General features: G+C 41.9%; 1 protein-coding gene across 1 annotated transcript in view; it reads left to right on the forward strand.

The window, feature by feature from the left end:
• LOC148015488 (polyadenylation and cleavage factor homolog 4-like) overlaps window positions 1-27,484 on the forward strand; it is a 94,069-nt gene that overhangs the window by 58,576 nt on the left and 8,009 nt on the right. The window contains exons 5-6 of the mRNA XM_087666095.1: window positions 6,496-7,134; window positions 7,323-9,416. Coding sequence (XP_087522221.1) covers window positions 6,496-7,134; window positions 7,323-9,416 — 2,733 coding nt within the window. The remainder of the gene's footprint in view (window positions 1-6,495; window positions 7,135-7,322; window positions 9,417-27,484) is intronic.

Here is a 27,484-nt window from a genome sequence, read left to right on the forward strand (position 1 = left end):
TGTGAACTATGTGTGGTCCAAGTCCTCTTGTTGGAGGTGGCTATCCTCATCAACTTTAAAAGTGAATGTCTTGTCTTTGCTAGTTGCAATGACCACTAGAAAGATGTCCCCTCTAGAGAAGATACCAACCTAGGTTTGAGAAGTGCCTATATCCATTCATTGTGTCGTCACCTTAATCGGCATGATATTTCCCTAAGCATATGGACCTTTTTCACTAGCTTGTTAGTGGTTGCATACCATTACTTCTTTGGGTCTTGTGCTTGGGCACTTCAGGCACTCACCACTTCAAGTCCTTTAGTGATAAGTTCTTTGTTGTGCAAGAGAGAGTGATTATGTCCTCTTCCATTTGTTAGCCTGCCTTATTTTGGCAATCTGTCATCTCCTATTGTGAGCCCTAGTTAGAGTTTGACAAGGAAATTTGGAGCTCTGACTGTGTTTTCTTTCCAGTTTTGTGTCTGTCTGGCACTTGTGTTGCCCCAAATGGCTGCGGTCAGCCCGGGATGGCTGTGAACTGCCACGTCAGCATGTCTGTGCAGTCACCAGCATTTATTGCTGCCGCGTCAACATTGCAAGCATTTATTGCTGCCACATCAACAGTCTATGCAGGTTTTCCAGCATTTATGGCATATTTTATTGCTGATTGGCCAGTTTTTTACCTTTTGGGCCATTTATAGCCATGCTTTCCGATTATTCTGTCTTCAGCAGGTGCTTCGTCAGGTGGCTGCAGTCTTTTCCGTCTCCGTCGTGGACAGTAGGTTGCACACTCTGTCTTCATCACCCTCACTATCTCCGTTGCCATTGAAGGTGCTGCCATCATTATTCAGTCTGATCTGGCACCTTCATTGGCACCTTAAGCTACGTGCAGGGACTGATTGGTCCTTTTTGTATTCAGCTTTCTTCTTTGTTCAGTGCAGATCATTCTTCTTTTCTTGCCTTGTCTTCTCTTCTCATTTTCTCTCTGTGTTTGCAATTCTCTTCTGTTGCACACTCTCACATGGTATTATTGCCTGCGTGAGGACATGGAGTTTACAGCCAAAGAGGAGACCACGCTGTGGCTGAAAACTCAAATTTCAGCCTGCTGTTTACTGCTGTAAATGCAATTTTTTTTGCATTTTTTGGTGACATTCAACAAAGGTGGGACATCCACAACAAAAAAAGTCTTTTGGAGGCATCACTGATTTTTCCTCCATTTGGGCTCTCCTACAGCAAAGCGCAATAGCCTCTGCATGTTTGCAAGTTATATGAAGATGTTTGATCTTGGGTTCCAAGGCTTCAGTGACTCAAACAAGGAGGTTTCCCATCACTCCTCTAAGTGGCGGCATGATGATAAGGGTCATCGAGCTCTTTTGTATGGTCTCATCATTCAGAGCAATCTTCTCATTTCACCTCTCTCTATGTTTCACATAGAGCCCGTTCTACTGGTTTTAAATTGTCTAACACGACACCACTTGTCGAGGTGCTTGTTTTGCTTTCTTTACCCAAAAGAGGACCGGTTACATGGTTCCAACTATTCACTTTGGTCATGTAAGGTGGAATGCATACTTGATATCTTCGATCTTTGGGAGCTCCTTACCCTATCTATATCCCTTCCCATGGAGGATCTTGGTGAGGGAACAACAATGGATTGTGCAGTCCTATGGGATCACCTCAACTCTCAAGCCTAAACTTCCGTTTCATGATCTTAAAGGGTTTTGTTCTAGTGTATGTTTGCAAGTTGACAATGTTGGAAGTATGGAAGAAGCTTGCGTCTTTGTACCATCAGTAGATGTTTGCCCTTAGGATCACCCTTGAGAAGAAACTTCGGATGCTTATTGTTGATGACTCTCCTTCCATGAAGGATCACATCAACAAAGTGGAGGACATGAGGGATGAGCTTGCATCCCTCGAGAGGACTATATCTTCAAAGGATGTGGCTATGATTTTTTTGACTTATGTGCCATCTGCGAAGTTCAATGTGTTATACACTAGCCTTCTTACATCGAGGACCCAAGATAATCTTCTTTGGGAGGAGCTTGCCCTATTGAGAAACCAGTTCTTCAGTTCACACACTTCATTTAGGGTTTCACACTGATAGCCCCACAAAGGGTTGGTGTTTACATTTTGACCACTTTTTTAGTGGCTTCTCACACAGTGGTGCACCACCCTAGACAACTTATGCCTATAAATAGGCAGTCACTTCATTCATTTTTCACTTCTACCACTCTCACCACTCTTCAATCATTCTTTACCCCTCTTCCTCCGTCATCAAACACCCCTTCTCTCACCATGACCTTTCTCTGTCCTCACACCCCTTCAGGAGGACATTGCGGTTCATGGCTCGTGGCTGCCTTCAACCTTCCTCTTCTGCTTCAAGCGCCCTATTCTAGCATCAAGCTTTGTGTTTAGAGCATCTTCTACCAAGTGTCACTATCATCTGCTTGGCATCCGCAGCCTTTTCCATTTGTAAACGCCCCGAAACAACATAGTATGCTTAACAATTATGATATTCGCTTGTTTTCGAGATTTAATATAAAAGAGAATGAACACTTAAAGCTGAAAATGAAAATTACTCACAAAATTACAGCCATAAAAATGTAAAAGTAATGGAGACAAGTTTGAGAGTTGAAGATGGGCCCAAAAACCCCCCCCGGAAGGAATGTATTTCTGGTCAACCGAAGTTCCTTAGGGAAGAGCTCAGTTACAATCACCCTGAGAGTGAGGAGAAGTAATTCTCACTCTCACAAGATCATGCAAAGATGTGCAAACACACATGCATTATCTATTATGCAATGATAAGAACTGATTTCTTTACAGTATGAGAGAAGAAAGAGGAGAAATCAGCCTTTCTCCATCGTTGATCAGCAGTATATGGATAGGGCTTGCTTCTTGTTGCTAAAATGGAAGAAAGAGCTCGAGAAGTAATGACTAATTGGTATAACTTAACACAACTTTTGCCTTTAACACCCACTGCATCCTCGGGGTCCTTGGCCTGTTCCCATGAAATAACTACCATGTGCATCACATGTGCTAAACAACCTTTCACGTTTGATTAGTAACTTAATCAAATGTTACTAGCAAGATTAAAGCATCTCAAAATTTTGACTTTCTTAGCAAAGAACTGAAGAAAATTTGTTATTTACTGTTGCTGCCCTATCTCAACAGCTTGTAGATGCAAAGAACCGAAGAAAATCAGCCATTTACTGTTGCTGCCCTATTTCAACGGCTTGTAGATGCTATCACTTGCTGTTGATTGGTCTTCTCCTGCCTTGGCTCCCTCGGAAGGTCCTCCAATGGCTGCAAATCAGACTAGCAGCATCTCCTTCCTCTCTCTTGCAGGCTGAATATACATTAAAAATGCCCCTCTCTAGCCTCTAAAGACGTTTTTTAGTCTTGCATGGGCATTTTTGACTAGTGGCATCCTTTCCAAATGGTTTTTCCAGCATTATCCATAATTAAATATTAAATTTCAGTCTTTCAATACTGAAAATTAATCTTATAATTATTTCGGTGCCTTGAAAAATAATCTGACTGGCCAATAATTAAATTGGCTTGGCAACTTCCTTCCCCGAGTGTCTTTGCGCCATCTTTGACTATTAGGTTGGCGTTAGGTACCATTTAATGCGACTTCCCTGGTGTCACCAATTGACACTTATAGCCAAATGAATGACCTAGGCCAACAAGTGGCACCAGATACCACGAAGTACCTGTGCCGCATAACTGATAGCAATGTTTGCCTTTGACATCCCGTGATTTTCTCGGGTTTGGGGCTTGTAAATTTACTCTATCCCCAGTTATACCTTACTTGTGTAACATTTACTTAACCATGCGATTAAAAATTAATCCACATGTTAAGTGAGGTTTAAAAAATACATGTACTTATGACACTCTCCCTGTGGTTGACAGCTCTTATATTCTGGGATTTGCATTTTGCTACATAGGTAACTTTCCAGTGATTACTTTGATAGCCCATTGCCTAGAGGACTGCATTGCGCTCCCTTCATTATGTGGATTTCCCACAGGTGTTGCCACTTGATTCACACAAGACAATGCAATTATTTTTTGAGCTTTGACTTCATTGTATTAGCTTTTCTTTTCATAGCATGATTCAGTACATCATCACCGTATTTTTATTATGTTTTTGAGTTTCTCTTCTCTCTCAGTGCTTATCGTACACACTGTGTTACTCCCCGCAAACCGTACTCTCTCTCTACAGTCGCTTATTTTGACATGGTATCAGAGCATACTTATTATTTTTGACATGCCATGGTAGTCTTGTTTTGATGTGGTATTAGAGTATACCTGCTATTTTTTACATGCTTTGGTAGTCTTGGAGCATAACGAGCAGCTTAAAGAGTTAGGAGCCAGTGGATCCGGCTCCATGAAGGCTTCCATAGTGGGTTCGGGAGGAGGGAAGCAGAAGGTGAAGTTAAAGGCAGAGAAACAGGATGACAAGAAAAAGGACAATAATGATAATAAGAAAAACCCTAAGTGCCCACACTGTGGGAAGAGTACCCATCGAGAGGAGAAGTGTTGGAGCATAATAAGCAGCTTAGAGAGTTAGGAGCCAATGGATCCGGCTCCATGAAGGCTTTCATAGTGGGTTCGGGAGGAGGGAAGCAGAAGGCGAAGCCAAAGGCAAAGAAACAGGATGACAAGAAAAAGGACAATAAGGATAATAAGAAAAAAGTGCCCACACTGTGGGAAGAGTACTTATTCAGAGAAGTGTTGGGCAGAAGAACCCCCATTTGAAGCCCAAGGAGGAATCTTAGGATTCAAAGGCTACCCTATGTATCATTGAGTCCGTCTTGGTACATGTGTCCGAGGAGGAAAACATTGCTCTTGCTTTTTCGGTTTGTGGAGAAGTCGTGGCTTGTGGACAATGGGGCTTATTCTTTCGTGATCTATTGACAAGATTGGCTTCAGGGCATGAGTTCTGGAGGGGGATGCATTACTATGGGTGAAAATTAGTCCTTACCTATTCCTATCGCCGGACTGGCGACATTATTTTGCCAAAGTTCTTTATGTGCCAATTTTGGATTTTAACCTATTGCTTGTTCATGGTCTCACACAGCTAGGTATCTGCATTGTGTTCACACAAGATATAGTGACTGTGGAGGATGCTTCTACAGGAGCTGTTCTTTGGACAGGTACACTAGAGGGTGGGCTTTGTACGTTCATAGACCTTGCTGTGAGGACTTCCCACGAGCTAGAACTACTTTGGCATGTTGGATATGGTCACCTCAACTTTGATGCTATTAAGCGGGCTTCTCGGAAGAACATGGTGGAGGGACTTCTCCATTTCTCCCCCATTTACACTTGTTTGCCCCAGCCTCTTGAGGGGCAAGGAACATATGTAGTCCCATCCACTAGTTGCCTCTCGTAGGGCTTCTACACTGTCGGAGTTGGTCCACACCAATCAATGCAGTTCCATGGGCATGGCCTCCATTGGGAAGGCTAAGTATTTTATGCGGATTGTTGATGACTTCAACCATTATGTGCTTGGCTGGTCATTAATATTCTGTGTCTTCAGCAGGTGCTCCGCCAGGTGGCTGCAGTTTTCTCCATCTCTGTTGTGGACAGCAGGCTGCACATTCTCCGTCTCCATCACCGTCGAAGGTGTCGTTGCTGTTGTTGTTGTTCAGCTTGATCTAGTGCCCTCACTGATGCCTTTGGGCTGTGTGCCAGGACTGATCAGTCTTTATTGTATTCAGCTTTCTGCTTTGTTCAGTGCCGATCATTCTTCCCTCTCTGCTTTCTCTTCTCTTCTCCTTTTCTCTCTGTGTTCGTGATTCTCTTCCATTGCGCACTCACACCATTTTGCTGGTTGTCCTTTGGTGCTTCATTACCATGTGTAATCAGAGCTTAGCCTTTCTGTATTGAGCCCTAGATTTGTACATGTCTAACCATTGCTATGGTCTTTCGATCAGGACTTGCTACAACTTGAAAGGTTTTTCTGCTACAGAGGTTAGCACTTGCAATTACAAACTGTCTGATAAATAAAGAACCTGCAGGCAGCAGTTCTCATAATCCATATTGCAAATATTGCAACCTTTTGCTCTTCAAACCTCAACCATATTGTCCACAATTGAACCTTCTCTTTATTAATCCCACATGCCATTCTCCAAGCCCCTAAAGGTGAATTCCCTAGATACATAATCCATGATCAACAAAGTAATATACAATTGATTTGATTTCCAATCATCTGCAGAGCATTCTTATGTAACTATATGAGAGGAAAAAGTCATGAAGAATGTAAAATTGATTTGATTTCTGTTTCATCTGCAAGGAGATCTAACCTGGCAGGGTTTGTTTTACATATATATTAGATGTTCATAATCACTTTATAATCAGTTTAAGCACGTTACATGAAACGGCAATCGGACTGCACCTCATCTTGTTTATTAGTTTTATGTTTGTATCTTGTGCCATGTTTCTTGAGTCCTGGATGCACCATGTGGTCTTGTATTTGATTCTGTACACCTATCTTAATTGAAAATTTGTCTATTTTTTAAACAGTTTGCTCAAAGTACTCTGGGAGAAGATTCACTCAATGCTTGCTTTGACAGTGGTCAGAATCGATTGGACAATTTTTTGGACTATGATTATGTGTGCACAGATATAGGAACTACAATAGGGGGAGAAGGCTTTAGAAGAGAAGAGGCCTGGGAAAAAAGGTGGTTAAAGGATGATGCCACCAGTTTAGTGAGGCCATCTCCTGAAAAGGACTCTGGGAAGCTTTATGCTCAAAGGAGTGCTTATGATGCATGGAAGCCACCGGTTGGAGTTCTCGTAGATGGCTATGGTAATATAAGGATTCCACCAGCTTCAAGGAAGCCCATGCCAAGCATAACATCTTCTCATGATCGAGAAAAAGGTAGAGGGAGCTTTCAGAACAGATGGCAAACACCAAATGGAGAAGATGGCTTTTGGAATGGGAAATTTCCAAGGTTGGTGGACAACAATGATCGACAAACTTCAAACAGAAATGACTGGCACTCACGAGAAGTGGGTACCGATCATAGTTCCTTCGGAATGCCCCGAGAAAAGGTGGTAGCTAATCAAGTATTTGCTAACAATCCTGGCTGGCATCATGATTTATCACCACATTCAGCAGATCGACCCCTCCTTGAGCGGAGTAGGACTAACCTTAAAAGAGTAAGTATATTTCCAATTACTTACACATGCGGCTCACCAGCACTTACACAGATGCTCTAACTTGTCTATGCGGTTACACAAGTTTTTTTGATTCTGCCTTCTGTTCTCTCACATAGTTGGATCAGAATGCTTTGCATGCAGATGCTTGTGTACATGTCTGAAGTGTGATGGTCATAGTTCTTTTACAGGATCTTCATCAGAGAAATGCTGATCCTGTGATTTTGCAAGAAACTGGTGCTCCCATTGTTGCAAATGCAGATATGGACATTTCCTCGTCTGGTTTGAACCCTGGGTCAGGCATAGGCCATCATCTTTTGACTGAATCGCTTCTCAATTCTCCACAAAGAGTGAGCCCCATACGGCAGATCAGGCCACGGCCTTACCCGCCACATCAGCAAAAAACACATCCTTCACCCTTTAATACCGGATTGGCACCAGTTTTCAGAAGTTTACCTGCAGATACAGATGCTATAACAGGTATGCCATTTATAGCTCCAGCAAGACACCTTGGAGGGTCACAGCATGCTTTGATGCATTCATCTTCTCAAGCAAACAACTCTCAACCGCTTCTACCAATCCCAACAAACCCTCAGTCTGCATTTCATCCATCAAAACATCAACAACAGCCTGTCAAGCCTATCCTGCCTCATGGCCAGCTTCCTCAAGCTCATGGAGTGCAGTCATCTGAGAGCCACAAACTTGGGCATAGTTTCTTACAGCTACATCAAGATGCTCAACGTATTTCAAACATGGAGTTATCCATACAGCAGCCAACAATGCCGAACTTGCCACCACCACCGTCGCTGCAAACATTGCAGGCATTACCACTGCATGTTGTAAAAACATCTGTAGAGCAGCGTTTGTTACCTGAGCAATTATCTCAAACAGCTCCAAGGCAGCCTCTTCTTCCACCTGATTTATTACACTCACTTCAACAGTTGCAACAGGTTTTGCCTTCACTTACGGCCTTTCAGCCACAAGAGCTTAATGGAATCCAAATTCAGATTGCTTCACCAGCTCAGCCCTCTGGGAATCAACAGTTACCAGAAATTATGTCTCAGTCCCCAGAGTCGGGACAAATAACCAAGAAATCTGGGGTCGTGCAATCCATGTCATATCTGGTGACAGCAAATGCTATGCCAGTTACAGGGCCAAATGATCAAGTTACTGACTCGACCAGTCTTTTAGCAGCTTTTCTTAACAGTGGCATTATGCCGCCATCTGAAGCTTCAGAAATTATGTCTAAGCATCACCCTACCCCAAATATTTCTGCACAGCAAACTTATTTGCAGGGCAGCGCATTCTTACCCACTGGACAGCTCCCTGTCAGTACTGTTCAGGGTGGTATAAACTTGTCATTTGATGAAAGTAACACAGCTCTTCCAGCTACTGGTCTTGGGCAGGCCTTGCAAACATCTCAACCATTTCAACCTCCTCTGCCCCCTGGACCACCACCTTTGGCTACTCAAATGATAAATCTTGGATCTCAAATTTCTGACCACTCAGGATCTTCATCACAACCAATGGGCAATATCTCCTCTCTTCTTTCTTCTCTTGTGGCACAAGGAGTGATTAATGGTGCCACACCTGCTTCTACTTCTGACGTAAAGCCAGTTGCAAGTATGGCAATCCATGTTTCTGCATCTGACTCATCCCTGATGGAGGCAGAGACAACTGGAATTGTAGCTCTGCCTAATCAGGACTTTTCTTCAAATGCTATAAATGCGCTGTCCAGCAGTGGAACTCAGAATCTGAACAGAAACGAGTTTGAGCAGGAGTATCTCAGAGAGCGCCATGATCCTGTTTTGAATGCTTTATATTTTGATCTGCCTTTTCAGTGCAGATTATGTGGGCTGAGGTGCAAGTCACATGAACACTTTTCAAAGCACAGAGATTGTCATACGTCTAGAAGCAATATGCTGAATACATCTAACAATCTATCTAGACAGTGGTTTGGTGAGTTGGCAGAATGGAATAAAACTACAGATTTTGTGGCCTCGAAAGTGGTACCATCACATTGTGCAGCAGAGACAGCTGTAGAATCAGAAGATGATGAATGCCTAGCAGTTCCTGCAGATGAGAGTCAAAGTATTTGCACGTTATGTGGAGAGCCCTTTGAAGATTTTTACAATCATGAGACAGATGAATGGATGTATAAAGGTACTGTCTATTCTAAAGCAGTTCCTGGCATTTTGGGCAATGAGAGTTCAAATGGTGCTTTTGGGCCAATTATACATGCTAAATGTCGACCGAACGATGATACAGACAGTGTCAGTGAAATGGTAAGTGATTCACAGTGATATTTTCAGTTAATGTGTACTTAAATGGCTAACAGGATCTTCATCAGGCCTCATGTTTTGATGTGTAACACACCAAGTGTGCAGATAATTTAAGAGGAGTTAAACTCAGTAGCATCATCATTGGGCTGATCACTAACAATATCGGGCACCAATCCCACTGATGTTTTGGGCCTTTTACCCTTAGGATCTCCCTGATTTTCTTATTTTGCAGCTTGCTGCCTATTGGGACAGTTCTTGGCAATATGACCCTCCTGTTCACAAATAAAGCATTTATTTGCAGCCATCAATTCTCTACGTTGTGCCAATGTTTTCCAGCCCTTTCTTTGCTGTTTTGGCCTCTTTTCAGGCTGGTTTTCAGATATGCCTCTTTTCTCAGCCTTAAATAACTTTTTATTCGGCTTCTCCCCACTCTCTTGGAAGCCCGAATCCTTTCCACGCAGCAAAGCATCGGCTGTAGCAGCAGTCTCTATGAGCTGAGACATGCTAGACACGGTGGATTTTATGCAAAAATCCCTGATTCCTTTGGGCAGTCCACATACATATTTTTCCACTTGCTCATGAAGGGGTACGGCACGATAAGAAGTGACGGGCAGCAATGCATCCCAAAACTTCTTATTGTATTGCTCTAAATTCTTGCATTCCTTTGCATCAAGCTGGTTCCAAGCTGTCATGATGTCCACCTCAAAGATACTAGTCAACCAATTCGATCTAAACATTTGCTTGAATTGTACTCATGTTGACGGTGCTCTACCTTCCATCAAGAGCGTAGACCACCACTGCAATGCATTCCCCTTCAAGAAAGTGGCTGCCTTTCGAATCTTACAGGATTCGGTGAAGTTTCCCCCTGAATAGGCTACATCAAACTGTTGAATGAAGGTCAAAGCTTTCAGCCTATCTTGTACACCACCGAAGGACTCAAACTTCACTGCTTTTTCACCCTCATCATAGTCTTTCCCTTTGGGAGTCAAATTGTCATACACTGGCTGCTGTAAAAAGGGTGCATTTGCTGTATTTACATCATGACCAAGCCCAAATAAAGCATTTGGATGACCAGCACTCATTTGTTGAGCCCCATAAGTATTCGGGGGTGCAGATGCATTGCCAAACATTCCACTTTGTGTCCCAGGCATCAAGCCAATGCTACCATACATAGGGTTTTGTACATTTCTAGCCATACCCGAATACAATGGGCCTTGCACACTATGTATTGGCTGCTGCATACCATAGGGATTTGTGCCATGCATTCCCGTATGCGGCCCTTGGCCAACCATTGCATGAAAAATCGTGCTACCACCAAAGTATCCTGGCTGTCCCATCATAGCATGCATGCTGGGCTGCCCAAAATCCATTGGATTGGCAATTCCATAATGGCCTTGCATTTGCATTCCTTGCCCCATAGGTACGAATTGTTTAGCTTCATTGGCCTCTTTAGGAGCTTCAAGTGAAGGATTTGGCACTACCTTTGGTGCACCTTGCTGTCCCGAAGGTATAGAAGTTGACTTCTTCTTGTTACCCTTGCTGTCCTTCTTCGGAGCATTCAAAAATCGAGTGAACTGAGGATCCTTTGCCAATTCAGAAAAAAAAAAACTGTTGTTCTCATCCGATTCTTGAACTGGTCATCAAATTTCTCTTCACTTTGCTGGTCATCTACCTCATGACGGCTTGAAGGCCTTGCATCTTGCCCAACAACAACATTTTCAGCTTGTCGTCCATCATGAGAGCCTTGTCCAAGATTAGGCATTGCATTTCCTTCACTCCCATGATAATGTCTATACTGAGAGGCATCATCACTGCTTAATTCTATCTCACTGTATGAAGACATGTTGCTGTAATTTCTCAGCTGAGTATAAAAATCAGCACTAGCACAGAGCTTTGGCTTGTAATCAGGTGCCTTGGGCTCACCAAATTAAGAGATTGAGTGATTGTCTCGGTAATGGAACCATGAAACCAGCCTTCCTTCTTGGATAGGGTGGTTTAACATGATTAAGCACTTAATTACAACAATTAGCAAATGAACATAAACTGAAATGCTTACTTTATCTTCATAAACTTGGACAATGGACACCCTGTTGGCCCCAAAACCGGCACCCCTTTCGGTATTTTTTTAATTTCAATTGCTGATGGTTAAATTACAAGCCGAGATTTCACGATCTCCTTGGCTGATTCAAAAGCCCCTTGCTGTTTCAATAATTAGCAAAGCATTCGGGTAAATTGCCCCTTGATTTTTACCCAGGACTTGCTCTAATGAAACCCCAACTGGTCAAATACTGTCCCAAATTCACAATAGATGGGCTGGCATCTGAAATCCTCACAATTTCACGAATTTTTGGTGCTGATTTCAGTGTACAATGCCTTTTGACTGATGGCACAGTTCCCAAGGTGACTATTAAATCCTAATTACTGCTGTAATTTAGGGTTTACAGCAGTAAACTCTCTATTGTCCACCAAATTTGGTTGTACTCTTCTATCAATGGCTGAGAATTACTGGGAATACTTAAGCATAGATTGGAGGAGATGAGAGAATACTGTAGAGAGAGAAAATCAGCTGAAATGTGTCTTTTAATTCGTAGCTCTGATGAGAAATCTGATGGCACCAATAGCTCAAAAGGGGGGTTAAACATCAGCTCGGTTGACGAGCCCTCCTTTTCTACCACGAGCTCTTTTGAGGTGGAAGAGAAATCCTACTGCCCCTTGTCCTATCGCGGCGCGCGATCAATCGTCGTCACCTCTCAGAGCCAAATCTGATCACCCCCTCTCCCTCTACCAAGCTCTGAACGCCTGTCATTCAGTTTCCACCACCCTCCAATAGTCTTCTCCCTAGTTGCATAGGAAAGTTTTGCCAAGTGGCAATCTTCCCAATGTATTTTCAGGCATTAAATTAATTTTTCAGAATTAATTAATTTTAAAAATTAATTTGAGCCCTTTTGACCCTGCCCAAAACTAAACATGCCCATTTGTAATGAAATTGGCTAGGCCATTTGCAACTTGGAGTGATTCCCAACCTTTGTTGACCCTTAGACTAGCATTAATTAATTAATTAATGCTAGTCCCTAGTGTCACCACTGATACTTAATGGCCAAACAATTATCCTAGGGTCCAACCTGGCACCAACTAACCACAAAAACCTTGTAGGCATAACTTAACACAACTTTTGCCTTTAACACCCATTGCATATTCGGGGTCCTTGGTCCATTCCCATGAAATAACTGCCATGTGCATCACATGTGCTAAACAACCTTGCACATTTGATTAATAACTTAATTAAATGTTGCTAGAAAGATTAAAGCATCTCAAAATTTCACGTCCCCGTGACAACCTCTCACTTGAGCATCACGCAATACTCTGGACGCTTGCTCTGCTTAACTTGACGAAGCCTAAACCAAAGTCCGCTGTATCTAAAAGGCATCTAGGTAAAGTTGCAATAACTAAGGATGGTATGCCAAGTCATCCTCTTCCATCCATTTGGTATCCATTGGTGAATAATTCTTATATTTCAATAAGTATATCTTCAAAACTTTACATTTGACCTTTCTATCTTTATGTACCAAAATTTGCTCAAGTATCAAAATCTCATCTAGCTCCTCAACCTCAAGCTAAATTTCAGCGAACATACTATGTGGCACATCACCATGAAAATGCCTTAACAATTCACATGAGAGGCTGTATTTTCCAATTTGGAGGTAGTTTCAGCTGATATGCCACATCGTTGATCTTCTCCAATACTTGGAAGGGCCCTTAGTATCTCATACTCATTTTCAAATGCAATCTTTCTCTTCCTTTCATCTTTCTCAACCTTGCTTTTTCAAAACATAGACATAAATAATCGCCCTTGAGGGCAAATTGCAAAGCACATCTGTAGCGATCAGTTCCCCTCTTTTGCTTTTCTTGCGATCTCTAAAGTGCATACTTTATCTTTGCATAGGTTGCATCCGAGTTTTCCATATAACGATCAACCTCAAAGATCTTATCCTTAGTTTGCAGACTAGGTGGTACCTTCTTGCATACCTTCTTGCGATCTCTAAAGTGCATACTTTATCTTTGCATAGGTTGCATCCAAGTTTTCCACATAATGATCAACCTCAAAGATCTTATCCTTAGTTTGCAGACTAGGTGGTACCTTCTTGCCACACTCGACCACTTGAAATGGAGCTTTACCCATAGAAGTGTGCACTGTGTTGTTGTAAGAAAACTCAACCAAGGACAAATATTGCTTTCACTGTGTCTTGTGGTCTGAAACATAGCACCTGGAATGATCTAACACTATGGATTCTGCTTTCTTAGACTGATCATCTTTCTGTGGATGGAAGGTTGATGAGAATTTCAGCGTGGTAGACATATTCTCAAACAATCCGTTAGAAAATAAAGTGGTCATGCAGGGGTCTTGATCACTAATGATTGACTTTGGCATACCTTGATACTTAAATATGTGCGGCAAAAACAATCATGCCATATAATCAACCTTTATTTTCTTCCTCACCAGAATAAAATGGGCTTGTTTGCTAAACATGCAAATGATAGTCCATATCCCATCATTTCGTATAAACGTCTTAGCAAGCTCAAAATTAAAGTCCATTGCAATGCTCTCCCAAGGTCTATCTGGAATAGGCAAGGGCTGCAACAAACCCGACATCTTTTGCCTATCATACTTTACCTTCTAACATACGATACATGTCCTAACAAACTGTTCTACACCATGTCTCGAAGCTAGCCAATAAAATAAATGCTTCACTACCTTGACCGTGGCATCAATACCTATGTGTCTTGCATATGGGGAAGCATGACTTTCAGTGATAGCTTTGCGCGTTAACTGCTTTTTTATGACACACAGATCTCCATCTCTTCATACAAAGTATTCATGCCTTTGGCCATTGCAAAGCTGATCATAAACATTAGCCAAGTTCGAATCAGCAACATATTGCTCTTTCATGGCATCCAACATAGTGTGATAAACCATGTTGATGGCTGAAATTTGTGGCTTACGCGACAATGCATCAGCCACGACATTCTTTTTACCATCTATATGTATAATTTGAAAGTGAAACATAGAGTGAAAATTTGCCCATCTCATATGCTTCTATGACAACTTTGTTTGCATTAGAAAGTACCTCAAAGTTTGATGGTCTATCTGCGTTGTCAAATCAATCCCCCAACAAATAATGTTTCCATGTAGACAGTGCATGAATTATAGCCAAGAGTTCTTTCTTATAGACCTGCAAATACTTTTCTACACTGTGGAGAATTCGGCTCTCATAAGCCACAACTCAGTCGTCCTGCATAAGAACAGCCCCAATGGTACCTACACCCTCTATTTTATATGCATAATTGTTGCCCAAATAAACCTTGCCCAGGCAACTTGTAATGTATTGAGAAAATGACTCCAAAGAGGGAGTAATATGAAAAGAGGCACCGCTGTCCACTATCCATGGTTGAGATAGCCCATCATGAGCTAAAAGTAAGGCATCAATCACCTCCTGCTGCCAGAACATCTTCATCATTACATGAGGCTGCAACAAGTATCTTTCTAGTGTCAGAGAGCTCTTCAATGACCACACTAGATGCAACATTTGCCTTTGCAACTTCTTTTGAGGGAGAGCTGTTATCCTTCTTTTTCTTTATTTGTTGTTTCTTTCTTTCTTGCTCTTTCTTGTAGTACTGACAGTTGGGCTTTTTATGCCCTTTACACCCACATCGATAGCAAGTAGCATCTTGTTGTTTGTCCTTGCTTTTACTTGTGCTTTTCCCTTTATTTCTTACATTACCCCTCTTTTTTGACTTGCCTCTTAAGATAATAGGCTGAACCACTACTTTCTCCACGAGACTTTCTTCTGACCTCCTCATTGAGATTAGAGCCTCTAACACCATCAAAGGTTAATGCAAGGTTGTTGCTTAGTGAAACAACCAAAGACTCCTAGCTATCAAGCAAAGTCATCAACAAAAAAATAGCCTTCAATTTATCATTGAAGGGTTGCAACCCCGAGTCTTGCAACTGACTCAAAATCCCTATGAAAGTACTCAAATGCTCCGATGTTCGCTTAGACTTATCCAACTCCATGTTCACAAGCTTGCGCATGAGATGCACTTGATTTGCTGGAGTTGTGTTTTCATAAGTGTCCATCAACTTTTTCCATATGGCATAAGCCGTATCAAGACACTTAATGCCTATAAGTATATCATTAGATACAACCATTTTAATATATGCAATGGCTTTCATGTTGAGTCTAGCCCAATCCTGATCTATCATAGCTAAATGCTTGATTTCTAAGAGAGCATCATCAGTCCTTGAGAAACAAAATGCCTTGCATCCTATCCTTCCACAAGTCAAAGTGAGTGCCATCAAGCCTCTTGATTTCAAGAAGGGATTGAGTATCGCTGCTACTAGAAGCATTAGTGGCCTTTATTCAGTAAAGTGCCAAGTACCAATGCTGTATTTTATGACAATAAATATTAGGCTGAATATTCAGCTAATTTCAGCCCAAAATTTCAGGAAATGAGTGCGAGATTTGATCCAAGTTCATGTACAACAGTGGAAGGAATGATTTTCAACAATATAACTGAGATTTCAGCATATAATCCATGCATAGACCACTGCAAGGTGACTCCCACTTCAGCAATATCACCAAAAATACATTTGCAACAATCCTAGATTTGCAAGTGATCACTAAGATTGTTGCACCATGAATATTCAACAATATGTCAACTCAATGGGAGCTGCAAAACATGTGTACTTCATACATATGTGCCCAAAAGCACTTCTGATATACAAAAACACTTGAATTCTTTGCAATTTCTTCAAAAATCACACAAGCGGGAGATAATGAACTCAAATTTCACTGCTTACAGCACCAAGATTGCTTCAGCAATGTCCCCAATGTACATTTCACACATCAATTTTGCCAAAATTCACAAATTTCGGCAAAAGCCCGAAATTTTCACTTATCAATCTGCCCCAATTGCATTAATATGTGTTTCCGAGAGCATAAAACAAGCACATTTAGCAAATTTTTGCAGAATTTTGCAAAAGCCCCAAATTTCTCATGTCCAAATGTGTACCAATGTCAGTAAATTTGGCTCAGCTGAGCAAAATTTCACTGACACATGAAAAACCCAAAAATTTTCAAGACCAACGTACACAATTTCTGCAATTTCCAGGTCCAATGCAACTATTATGCATGACCTCTCGGAAAACCCCCAAATTTTTGGGCATAAAAATGCACAAATCTGGGAGCCGTGCTTATGACTGTGAATCCCCATCAGTGAGAAGGGAAATAGGCTGCACGAATTTATTTATTTTTAATTGACGAAAAAGAGCTTTCGAAGTTGCGCCTGTTGACCTACCGACTTGCCTGTTGAGTCATGTCGTCGCTGGCCTGTCGTGCGTGACATGTCTTGTCCCTTGTCATCGCAGTTGGTCTCCGTGTGCGTGTTGAGTCACGATAGTTGCCAATGGGCTGTCGCCTCACGCCTAGTCATGCTGATTGCCTGCGCCTAACCAATTTGGTCAAAACGATAGCTGGCCGAGTGCCCACACTAGCCTAAAGAAGTGCAATTGACGAAATTGACCAGTCAATTGGTCAAGATAAATGCCTGCTGCCCATTGATTGGCTGAAAGGTGAACAGTGTGACTCCTTCGTGCACGCAGAATCGACTCGCACTGTCCTCGGGAAGCTTGCACACTCTTTCTGCAGCTCTGGTACCAGTTTGTTGAGATGAGTGCGCAATGAAGTGTGAGACGGAAATGGAGCAGGAGCAATGGTAAGAGTGAGAGTGAGAGAATCCCAAGATGAGTGTACTAGTTAAGTGACGGTACACAAAGAATAAAATGTATTTATATGTTAGGGTACAAATAAGGGTGTGTTCACACCCGTAAGTTTGTTCATATAGAGATTAAGGGACTTTACACCCAACAATTGTCATACACTGGATGTTGCAAAAAGGGTGCATTCACTGAATTTACATGAAAACCAACACCAAACGAAATATTTCCATGACCAATACTCATTCTTTGAGCCCCCTAAGCATTCAGGGACACAAACATGCTGTTTGTGCCCCAAGCATCAAACCAATGCTGCCGTACATAGGGTTTTACACATTTCCAGTCATACTTGAATATATATTGGGCTTACACATGCCATGCATTGGCATCTGCATAGCATAGGGATTTGTGCCATACATTCCCATATGTGGTCCCTGTCCAACCATAGCATGAAAAATTATGCTTCCAGCAAAGTATCCCGGTTGCCCCATCATAGCATGCATGCCTGGTTGTTCAAAATCCATTGGACTGCACTTCCGTGATGACCTTGCATTTGCATTGCTTGCCCGGTAGGTACCAACTATTTTGTTTCATTAGCATCTTTGGGAGCTTCAAATGAAGGGTTTGGCATATCTTCGGTGCACCTTGCTTTCCAAAAGGTGTAGAAGACGACTTCTTCTTCTTGCCTTTGCTGTCCTTCTTTGGAGCATTCAAAAATCGGGTAAATTGAGGATCCTTTGCCAATTCAGCATAGAGATTTGCTGTTGTCCTCATCCGATTCTTGAACCGGTCATCAAATTCCTCCTCACTTTGTTGATCATCAATCTCATTATGCCTTGCAGGCCGTAGATGTTGCCCAACAACAACATTTTCAGCTTGTTGTCCATGGTGTGAGCCTTGTCCAAGATCAGGCATTGCATTTTCTTTATTTCCATGTGAATGTTCATATTGAGAGGCATCATGACTGCTTGATTGCATTTCACTATATGAAGACATATTGCTATTATTTCTCAAGTGAGAGCAGGTGGAGAAGTATATTTGTGGTTTGCCAAAGGGTATTCGGGATTTTTGCAATAAGTCCACTCTTTCCAACATGTCTTAGCTTATAGAAACTGCTACTACAACCAACACATTGGTGCATGGAAAGGATGCAGGAATCTAAGATAGTGATGCCAAGCCACATGTTACTAAGGCCAAGGCTGAAAAAAAGGGTAAATCTGAAAATAAAGCTGAAAATCAAGGCAGATGTCAAAATAGGGCTGGAAAGAGGAGTAGATTGCAGAGAAAGAGGGGGAAAAATGATGCACAATGTAAGGAGCTGATGGCTGCAAATGAATGAACAGGAAGGGCACATGGCACGCAGTTGTCCTAATAAACAGCAAGCTGAAAAGGATGATAATAAGGTAAAGAAAGGCAAAGCCACTATTGGTTTAGTGTTTGATATAGTGGTAGATTAACCTAATGATGATAGCACTGAACTTTGCAAGACATGGGGCAAAATTAGAGATCAGTATGCATTGATTTTCTTGATCCAAGGGCACGATCAAATTTCATCTCTTTTGATATGGCAGCCGGTTTAGGTATCAAAGAGGATGAGATGGGGCCTATGGGTGACATTGGTTTGGCATGCAAGGGACACGTAGAGCTCGTTACTCCTATCAACTGAAAGCCTCATATACACATTCAGAGTTATGTGGACAGCGAAGAGTTCTTTATTGCTCCATTGAAAGGATGTGATGTTTTGCTTGCTACCTTGGTACCATCGTGTGCATGCAATGATTGATGCCCATAATAAGATTATGACCCTCTTCCATAGAGGCAAAGTTCATACTTTGGATGTAAAATTGAAAGGGGATTTGTCCCTGTTGTATCTGCTTCTACTATTTCCAAAGTAATGAAAAGTCATCTTTCAGGTTACTTGGTTTTCACTAAGGATAAGAGTGATAATGGAAATGTTGGGAATGTGACTAGTTTGGATAAAGATCGCATGTCATTTTTGCAAATGTATGCTGATTGCTTTTGTCAGTCACTTCCAGGACACTTGCCACCTGAAAGGCTTGAGGATCATGGCATAGATTTGATCATGCCATGCAACTTGGTGGAGAGCTGATTGGGGTTGGTTGTGGGATGGATCGAGGCCATTCTAGGTAGATGACTATTACCAGAAGAGATTCTTAGTCATCAAGAAGAGGAAAACTAGTAGGCAACTATTACCAAAAGAGATTCTTAGTCATCAAGAAGAGGGAAACTAGTAGGTGACAGAAGATTGTGCATGAGAGAGGACAAGGGCAGTAGATTTCCTTCTCCACCTTTGTGAGAGGCGGCGATAGAAGAGGAGGGCTTTTCAGTTGGGCTTTTCCGCCCCCCTTTCAAGGCTGTTGGTGCCATTAGAATTTCCATCAAGGTTACCATTCAAAAGATTCTCTCTCTCTCTCTCTCACAACAAATTTGAAAGTATCCATATCTGTTTTGCTGTAATTAAAATTGATTACTACTGTAATTAGTGTTTCTCAGCCACCTTGACAAGCATCTCCATAAATGGAAATCAGTGATGAGAGCAAATGTTGGGATTGAAGAAATTACAATAGATTTGAAGGGTATTGCAATCCGCATTTAGATTGGCTCTTATGTAAGTGTTCTCGGCTCAATTTATACCCAAATTGCATCATAATCAAGGAGCGAATTGCAATCTGCATTTAGATTGGCTCTTATGCAAGTATTCTCGGCTCAATTTATACCCAATTTGCATCATAATCAAGGAGCGGATTGAATCCTGATGCTATTGGTCATTGTGTCAAGTCATTTACCACCCTATTTGAGAAAGAATGTTGGTTTCGCTTGTGTGCAGGGGCATCCCACCCATGCGGTACAAGCCCCTACCACTCCCTCTATCTCATAGGTGGCCACACAATTTGCCAACATGTCAATGCCTAGTGTGCCAGCCTACTTTTTTGCCACATGCACCACATTGGTGAGTCACCTCCTTTGGGGCAATCACCTAGAGTCACCATGTTACACACTTCAATATAACATGTAGCACCTAATAACCCACATGTTGGGGTGATATGTTTTGCAATTACCTTGCTACACTAGCCTTTACTCATTGAGTAATCATCAAACCTCATCAGACTACTCTTGTTGTTTTGGGATCCATTCAAGTATGTCACACTATGACACTGGCTCAAATCACCTTCTCCTATATCTTAGAGACATGGAGGTTTGAGGGCTATTGATTGTATCATCTTCATTCTTATCATTAATATAGTATCATTCAACATTCTATAGATTTTTCTTTGTTGTCACACTTTGTGTTTTGTTCTTTTGCTGTACTATTCTTTTACATGAGACACTACGATACCATGCTTGTTACCTCCTCACTAGACTTGAAAGAAAAACCTTATTCTATCATTCATATTCTCATTTACTTGTTCTCATTCAACATGCTACCAAGTACATTTTGTGTCTCTTTGTGTTTGCCATACCATTTCTTCACAAGGTATCACAGTAGAGGTGCTCTCAAATCTAAAGTTTTTCACTCTTTGAGTAACATGAATTGCAAGGAATGACACGACTAAAGTTAACTCTGATTCTTGCATTCCTTTCTTTGCAATACTAAGCACTAGTTTTGCTCCCTTCTATCCTTCCATTATAGGTTTGTTGCGCTTGTGTTATGGCTTCTTCCCCACAAGATAGAGCACAAATCATTGGGGGCATCTACTACAGTAAGTCAAGAACTAAAGCTTATTGTCATTGATCTTTGTTTCCTACCCTATTAAGAACTGAAACTTATCATCATTTATCTTTGCTTCCTATCCTATCAAGCTATGAATCTACTTGCAAGCACTCCTTGTGCCACATACCCATTTTGGGTAACGGAGATCATTTTGCATTGGCTATTGGAGTTCTATGCTCAAGGCAATAAGATGCCTACGACCTCCACTAAGCCCTTTTGAGTAGCAAGAGGTTTGAGGTCCTAAGATTGCACAGCCATCCTTGATATTACTACTTTTAGGTTCAATGGCTTCCACGACGCTCAACTTTGTAGTTTGCTCCATTGAGAGACATCAGTTGTTCACCACCACCTTCACCTCCATAATGCTACAGTGAAAGATAGAGGCTATCATGTGAGAAAAAAGGATCGGCAATGGAGAAGAGAGAAACGAGATAGTGACTATGAGGAAGCTATTACAAGAGAGTAGAGTATACTTGCTGCACTAAAAGATAAGAGTGAAAGTACAGCACTAGTTTAGGTCATAGGTTGACCTAACCAACCTTCCACCAACTAACTAGAGAGTTAGGCTAACTTACTTTGGTTCCTGGTGTCACTTTTTTAATGTCTAAGGACACTAGGTACACACACTACATTGACACTTGAATAAGTGTCCACACCATACTAAATACATTGGGCATTGCCCAAAATTACCAAATTCTAACACCCCCTTGTAGTACCAATATTATGAAGTATAAGAATGATCAATCATCAAAGCGTAATAAGTTCAAGGCTTTTGAAAAGCCTTAAACTTCTCGTGTGGTAATACTTTCGTGAAAATGTTTGCAACATTTTCTTGTGTTGATATATATATCAAGCCGATCTCTCTTTTATAGCATCTCTCTTTGACATAATGGTAATATACTTGAATGTGTTTTGTGCAAGCATGAAACGTAGAATTTCATGCTACTACAATAGCAATCTGACTGTCGAAAAGAATGGGTGTAGGACCCTCCCATGGTAAATGTAGATCGGCCAACAATCTGCACAACCATACACATTCCAGTGTTTCTATGAAGATTGCCCTATACTCGTGCCCTATACTCGGCCTCACAAGAGGAGGTAGCCACTGTAGGCTGTTTCTTGCTTAGCCATAAAATGCATGAACAACCTAGAAAGACACTCTTTGAAGTTATCATATCACAGGTTCACGGGTGTCCACAGCCTAATTTATGGGCACCCTCTTTATCCTTTATTTGGTAATTAGCCAGACTATTTTGTGGTAGGACAACTTCTTTATTTTTGTCTATAACAGGAGAAAGTGTAGCCATAGTCCATTATCCATCCATTCATATACTCGCAGAGTGTGTGAGCTAGCACTCAACCATTGTACTCTTGTCATAGTGGATTCCTATTCGCAATTACATATTGTACATTATTTTTTTCATCGATCTTGTGTCTTTCATTATTCCATTGTATTTTGGTCTTCTAACATGGTATTTGTCACGAGGATGTGAAATTTTGAGATGCTTTTCTAGCTTATAACATTTAATTAAGTTATTAATCAAATGTGCAAGGTTGTTTAAGTACATGTCATGCACATGGCAGTTATTTCATGGTAACAGACCAAGGACCCTGAGGATGCAGTAGATGTTAAAGGCAAAAGTTATGATAAGTTAAGCGGATTGGGTTTTGTTGGTCAGTTGGAATCTGATTTCATCCTAGGACAGTTGTTTGACCAATAAGTGTCAATGGTGACACTAGGGACTAACATTAATTAATTAATTAATGCCAGTCTAAGGGTCAACAAAGCTTGGGAACTACTTCAAGTTGCAAATGGCCTAGCCAATTAAGTTATGAATGAACACATTTAATGTTGGGCAAGGTCATAAGGGTTAAAAAATTAATTAAATGGTTGGATAATGCTGGAAAATGGGTTTAGAAGGTTGCCACTTGGCAAAAATGCCCATGCAAACTAAGAAAACGTTTTTGGGAGGTGGTCTCAGCCATTCAATTAGTTTACAGCTTGAGAGAGAGAGAGAGAGAGAGAGAGAGAGAGAGAGAGAGAGAGAGAGAGAGAGAGAGCGCTAGTTGCTGGTCCATTTTCTAATCAGAGAACAACAATTTGTTGTAGAAGACAACCATTTGAGTTCCTCAACAGGCAAGGGACAACATGGAGTTACCTTCCATGGGCTGGCAACAATATTGCTAATCAAGTGACAGCATTTTGGAGGTGTCTGGAAGTAGATGACTACATTAGATGCACGCTAGAGCAAGCAACAAGCAGAATTTAGGCTTTCTCGCGAAGAAAAACAGATATCTCTCTCATCTTGGCTTTCTCTTATCTTCTCCAACCCATTCTCAAAAGATCTCGGCATGTCTCAGCCATTTTGAGCAGATCTTAGCCAAATTTGGTGAACAACAGAGAGATATCTGTTGTAAACCCTAAATTTTTGCAAACATTAGGGCTTGATAGCCACCTCAAGACTTATGCCAATTGGTGAAGACATTATTCACTAAATTCAGCACCTGAAATTTGTGTAATTGTCAAGGAATTCAAATGCCAGTCCATTCATTGTAATATGGGGCAGCATTTGGCTAGTTGGTGATTCCATTTGTGCAAGTCCTAGGTGAAAAATCAAGGGGCAATTGACCTGAATTGATTGTTAAAGAGGCTTTTGGAACAGCAAAGAAGATTGTGAATCTCAACTTGCACACATTCCATTAGCAATCAACTTAAAGAAATACAAAAAGAGACGTCAATTTTGGGGCCAACAAGGTGTTCAATGTTCGAGATTATTGAGGTAATTTGTGCATTTCAAGTTATATTCATTTGTTGATTGCTGTAGTTAAGTGCTTAATCAAGGAATTACCGCCCTTTCCAAGAAGAAAGGCAAGTTTCAATATCAAGTGTTAAGCTTTATTGCTTGAGATATGCTCATTTTGAGTAATTGACCACCAAGTTTTAATGATGATTGTTCACATGTTGTGATTGTTGTGAATCCACCTACTTATATTGACCATTGGGCTTGTGTTTTGTTCCTATGGTCGTGTGTCTCATCCATTGTCTCTAAGTTGCAAATCTTGAATAGTTTTTCACCAATGTTGTCGAGCTGTGTACATTGCATTTACATTGATTTGATTGGATGTAGTTGTACTCAGACAGGTGCTACTCTTGACATTTGTTGAAATCTTGAAATGCAAACTGTTGCTCACTTGATTTCCACATGTTTGGACGTGGTGGAGATAGCACACATGTAGCCATAGGTTGACTAGGTGTTTGTTTGTAGCCATGGGTGCTTGTGTTTTTCATTGAGTGTCGCTGATCTGCTTGTTCTTATTGTGTGGCTGTGGTGCATTGTTTGCGAGCATTACATCGACATACGGTTGTATTTTTGACGTGGCGTTGATGTAGGTGCATCGATTTTGTGATTGTCTGATGCTATTATTGACCGTGATAGTGCTTTGCCATGTCTCTCTTATCCGCGGAGTACTTGTGTTTTTTTATCAGCCACGAGCCGTTTCATTGATCAACTCATGTCCGTTCATGTGGAAGATTAGTTAGAAGTGATTCACTTGCTATGCTCTTCTGATTTCTTTTGCTTTTGTGTTTGTCCTATTGTTTGAGATTTTTCAGACATTCACATGTCAAAGATGACGTATCAGCGAGACAGTAAGGTTTGCAAGGAGGAACACGGAGTGAACTCAGTAAACATGGAGAAGAGAAGAGAAGAAGGAAGAAACTCTGATGAATGGAATGACGAAGATCTGAATCATGGAGTGAATGTGATACAAGGAAACAAGGGCACCGTAGCACAGGGAACATGATGAAGACAGCCACGAACCACGAACCGCAATGTCCTCCTGAAGGGGTGTGAGGGCAGTGGAGAGGCTAGAGAGAAGAGATGACGGACTGAATGAATCAACCGTAAAGAATTAGTGAGAAAGGTAGCCTATAAATAGGCAAGAGACTGTCTAGGGTAGCGCTCAAAGGGAGGAGGCCGGTTGTCTAGGGTGGTGCCCCATTGTGGGCGCCTAGCCCCTTTTTGGGGCTGCCCACTATGAAACCCTAAATGCAAAACGCGAAACGCAAAATAACAGGTGAAGGGTTTCTCAACACCCTCTCTCAGGCCCAAAAAGGGGAACAAGAGAAGAGTGAGATGGAAATGGAATTCTACATGCTGAAGAATGCTCATGTAACAAGTTCCACTTGGACAGTGGCCCTCGTGGGAAAATTGTTCACTTGCTCAATTGCCCTAGCACAAAGATGATGAAAACATGCAATGCCTAAGAGGAATGTTGGACTTTGTGTGGTACCAAGAACCATAAGGATATGCCCGTACTTGATCTCATGAGTTGGCTTCATGCTGACCAAGGGACGAAGAAGATCCACCCTGTAATTTGAGAATACCACTTGAAAGGAGATCTTTGAAGATAGGCAAGAGACTGGATGAGCTGTAGAATCCGAAACTCAACCTTAGGAGAGAAGCCTCTAGCTCCGTGACTCCATACTGGAAGGAATACAAAGGCCTAGCCACCAAGTCGCTGCTGAAGATCCAAAGGGCCCCAATCTAGGTAGATCCTTTAGATCCGGGATATAAGTAGAGGAAATGACTGCTCAAAGGAGAGCCACTCCTCGAAATTGAAAGGTGGTGGTGTGTGAAGAACTTCATGGCACATAGGGTCCCTCTCTAAATCGAAAGGAGTAAAAGTAGGAGCCTCTTCTGAAGCTGAAGAAGAATTGAAAGTTTCCCTTTGAGGGCGAAGTAAGAAAATCCTTCTTTGAATTCCAGTCTGAGAGAGAAAGGGAATCCAACCACTCATGGCTCAGGAACTGCGAAGCATCTGATGACGAAGGAAGTGCTGCTGGTCGTGCCGAAGAAGGTATCTGGGGCTTGGAAGAAAAAAACCGGAAAGCACCCAAAAGTGGCCTCTCGAACCTGAGTGAAAAAGGGTGGAAAAGGAGGCTCAAGATGAGCCAAGGGTAGGGAATAATCGCGGGCTTTCAAGAGAGTGGACTGTGGAGAAGATGTGGGCGATGGAAGCCACTGTAACCATCGGCCCACATCTTCTCCATAGTCCAATAGCCGTGGAGTGCGCGTCAGTTGCAGCTTATTGCCTTGAGCATAATACTCGAATAGGTGATGGAGAATGATCTCTGTGGCCTAGAAAAGAGAGGCGGCACAAGGAGTGCCTGGTGCAAGATACGTATACTTCGAAGGGGTGGGGAGCAAAGGTCAAAGTCCGCAAGCATTGATGGTGTGTCCGATGATGCCACAATAGGAGCACCTAGTAGATTAGTCATTTGTTGGTAGAGAAGCCATGGGCATTAGTGTGCCTTGCCGAAGAAAAAAGAGATCAGCCACGAACCATGAACTGCAATGTCCGCCTCAAGGGGTGTAAGGATAGTGCAAGGGCTGGAAGTGAATTGCCAATGGGAGGAGGATGCTACCAGCAGTAAGAGATTGCAATGAGTAGAAAAACGGAGGGTACAACAATATAGTGGAGCTGTCGGGTTGTAGAGAATAGTGGCCAGTCAACTGGCTAAGCCAACACTCCCATCGCTTCTCTCTCTTGACCAAGGTAACATGCAAGTATTTTTTATTCTCATTTCACTTCATTATGATCGTACAGGTTTCCTTGTGATTGCGAGATTCACTATCCTGGCATATCTAATGAAGCTATGGTTGAGTATTCCTATGCTCACTAGTGCTTCTTAGAGAAGGTTTCGGATTGCTCCGGTATATGGAGAACTCTCTACTTCTATCACGATGTGGCCCAATTGCAGTCATGCATATGAAGGTGAAGAGACAGAATAGTGTGGCGTAGTGTCACATTTGAAGAGAATGCAAATACGAAAGACATGCTGCTACTTCATATGGTGGATCTCATGGTCATGCTTGGCGGAGCACAAGACTGCATACTTGTCTACATCATCTTGGTTTGCTTGAGGCCTACTGATGGCTCGAGTGGACAGTTCTTCTTGGCTCCAGTAATACTACATGCTTGCGCATGCTACTAGCCAGAAGGGGCAAGTGCACAATGTTCGAGCACGGGTGGAGAGAGGGCATGCTAATGCTCTTTCATTACAGGTGGATTTGGTGTGTGTCATCAAGTTTACATCTTCTAGCGATCCAAACCTTGGCCTGCATATCTAATGCCCTCATGGTGAGCTATCCATGGAGCTTGTGTGGCTACAGGAGGTGCAAGTGGCTAGCTCAACTACTTTGCTTTCAAAGAGGGCTTATGGCATTTGGACCTCTTCTTCAAGGTGCTTTCTTAACGAGGCATATGCAGCAAAGTACACGCTATTGGAGTATCCATGGTGCATCTTGGGTGTTCTTGTTCATTGCTTATTACCTTGTTCTGAGAGAGAGGGTGTTAAGAGTGGTCATACCACAGGTTCACTGGTGCCCACGGCCTAATTTATGGACATAGTCTTTATTTTTTATTTGGTAATTGGCCAACCTATTTTGTAGTGTGACATCTCCTTTATTTTTGTTTATAAAAGGAGGGAGCGTGGCCACAGTCCATTATCCACCGATTCATGTACTTGCAAATTCTTGGTATGGAGAGAGGGAGCCTGCA

The sequence above is a fragment of the Lygodium microphyllum genome, chromosome 24 (genome assembly GCF_053477565.2).
Source record: "Lygodium microphyllum isolate KBCC chromosome 24, Lygodium_microphyllum_v1.1.10, whole genome shotgun sequence".
In the NCBI taxonomy this organism is placed as follows: Eukaryota; Viridiplantae; Streptophyta; class Polypodiopsida; order Schizaeales; family Lygodiaceae; genus Lygodium; species Lygodium microphyllum.